This window comes from Sinocyclocheilus anshuiensis, unplaced genomic scaffold, assembly GCF_001515605.1.
Source record: "Sinocyclocheilus anshuiensis isolate Anshui unplaced genomic scaffold, SAMN03320099.WGS_v1.1 scaffold637, whole genome shotgun sequence".
NCBI lineage: Eukaryota > Metazoa > Chordata > Actinopteri > Cypriniformes > Cyprinidae > Sinocyclocheilus > Sinocyclocheilus anshuiensis.
The window spans coordinates 2,356,272-2,358,508 of record NW_015539816.1 but is presented as its reverse complement, the minus strand read 5'-3'; the positions used below and the strand labels follow the sequence as shown (position 1 = coordinate 2,358,508).

The following is a 2,237-nucleotide window of genomic DNA, read 5'->3' as shown; positions in this document are numbered from 1 at the left end:
AAATATTTTCAAAATATATGCTGTATGTGTGTGTATTTATATATACATAATAAATATACACATACATATATTATGTAAACAAAAACTTTTATTTTGGATGCGATTAATCACGATTAATTGTTTGACAGCACTAATATATATATATACATATACAGTATATATATATGATTACAGTTTTTTATCATATTTTTATAATATAATAATAATTGTAAACAATATATCTATACATAAAATATAAAACCATTATTAGAAATATTATTTTTAATCTACTCACAGCCTCAAACCGCCTGGATAATGTGAGCTCATCATCATTTCTCAGCATCTCAAAGTAATCCAAATGCCTGAGGAGACAAAAAAAAAAGAAACAGCAAAATCAAGATGCTCAAATTTGCTGATAAGACTCCATTAATAAAGCTCAAGTTAGCAATTGTGGCCCTTACCTGTCTAAAGTAGAGTTTTCATGTGACCTGAGTTTGTCGATGATGGGCTGAATCCCCAACATGAGGAACTCATATCGCAAATGAACCCGGAACTCAAGGCTGGCCTACGAGTTATTAAAGAAACACTTACTGATATACTATTCCTTCAAGGGCAAATAGGAGACTTATTTTGGTAGATATTTATATATTAAAGCACAGATCTGGTCACTCATCAGATGTGTTAAAATAGTGTGTAAGCAACCGAAATGTCTTACTTCACCAGCTCCTTGGCTTAAAACAGCATTAATGAAGGACATAATCGCCGTTTTCAGGCTGACCTCGTCTCTGTACCGTCCTATGCTTTTGTCCAGATCATTCAGCAATGTCTGTGACAAAAGAAAGATGGTAGTGGGATTGACATTTATCCTCATACAGACTTTCTTGATGTTTTATCATGCTATAAACAAACCAGCCCACCTGAAATCGTGTGCGCTCACAAGAGAACTTTTGATAGTGCAACATGGCCTCCAAAATCTTCTTGTGGCCTCCCGGCACTAAACACACAGCACCCATGATCTCCAGCACTGCCACTTTAGTCTTGATGTTCTCGGTGGCCAGACTCTGAGCGATGATGTTGATGCTCTCGGAGTGAGAGAGCACGTGAGCACGACCCTGGGAGTTGTTCATCAGGGCTTTGATGCAGCCGATGAGGGAAGTGTGGATCTGAGACTCAGTGGTCTCATAATCCATGCTCTTCAGGAAGTTCAGGATGCATGTCAGGCCATCCATATCGATGAACCGTGTTACAAACCTATAAGGAATGATTTCAGCTGTTCGTTAAAGATCTTTCTCACTCATTCAATTTTATAAGTTACGATAGAAAAAAAAGCTTTAACTTTAAAGCTGCCATATCATAGATGTTTTCATATTTTTATTTTTCCCAGATGTCCACTTGCAATGCTTTCTTTGAAAGTTACCTTATTATTTCCTAGTATATTTTCTTACTAATACAGAAATGATAAATAAATAAAAAGACCTAAAAATATATACAATTAATTTTTAATTAAATTTAGTCCTGTATTTATTTTTATTCGTTTTTGCCCTTTATTTATTATTTTCTGTGTTTATTTTTTACTTTATTTATTTGACATTTCTGCAAGATTGGGCCTCCATAAGAGAAAATTGTAAAATATAAAAAAAATCGTCATTACACTGAATAAAAAAAATATCTAATATTTCTTATTAGAAGACATACCTAAAATGTATTTTTCTCTAATTTCTCAATTTCTTGTCTTATGAATGAATACAGAAGAATTTAGAATAACGTACACATTAATTTTTATATAAATTTAAATAATTTTTATACATTTAAATATATTTACATTTTTAGATAAAAGTTTCATTTTATTTATTATCAAAAGTGAAGAGATGACAGGAAATGATGGTGCAATGGGATTGCCACATGACATGGGTTGGATTCAAACCCACAGTAAATTTGCAACATGAGCACCAAACCCAAGCATGTGTGTTAACCGCTAGGCCGCTAGGTAAACATTTGTAATGATTTGTAAATCTGAAAATGATTGACTCCTCAAGGAGGTGATGAATGTGAAATAATATATCACATCAGTAGCTAGACTGATTTATAGCCCCTATAAAGCACTTGACTTTAAATACAATTGCCTTAAGCTGTGAAAGGAATGGTTTGATATGCAGCCTGAATGTTATTAGGCACAAATGGCGCTTTTCCACTGCCTGGTACGACTCGGCTCGGTACGGCTCAGTACGGTACGGCACGGCTCGGTTCGGCTCGGTTTG

General features: G+C 34.2%; 1 protein-coding gene across 1 annotated transcript in view; it reads right to left on the bottom strand.

The window, feature by feature from the left end:
- Positions 1–2,237, bottom strand: part of LOC107683985 (disheveled-associated activator of morphogenesis 1-like) — a 52,264-nt gene that overhangs the window by 22,737 nt on the left and 27,290 nt on the right. Inside the window, exons 5-8 of the mRNA XM_016480091.1 lie at positions 897–1,230; positions 695–805; positions 441–544; positions 275–341 (exon numbers count right to left, since the gene is read on the bottom strand). Coding sequence (XP_016335577.1) covers positions 275–341; positions 441–544; positions 695–805; positions 897–1,230 — 616 coding nt within the window. The remainder of the gene's footprint in view (positions 1–274; positions 342–440; positions 545–694; positions 806–896; positions 1,231–2,237) is intronic.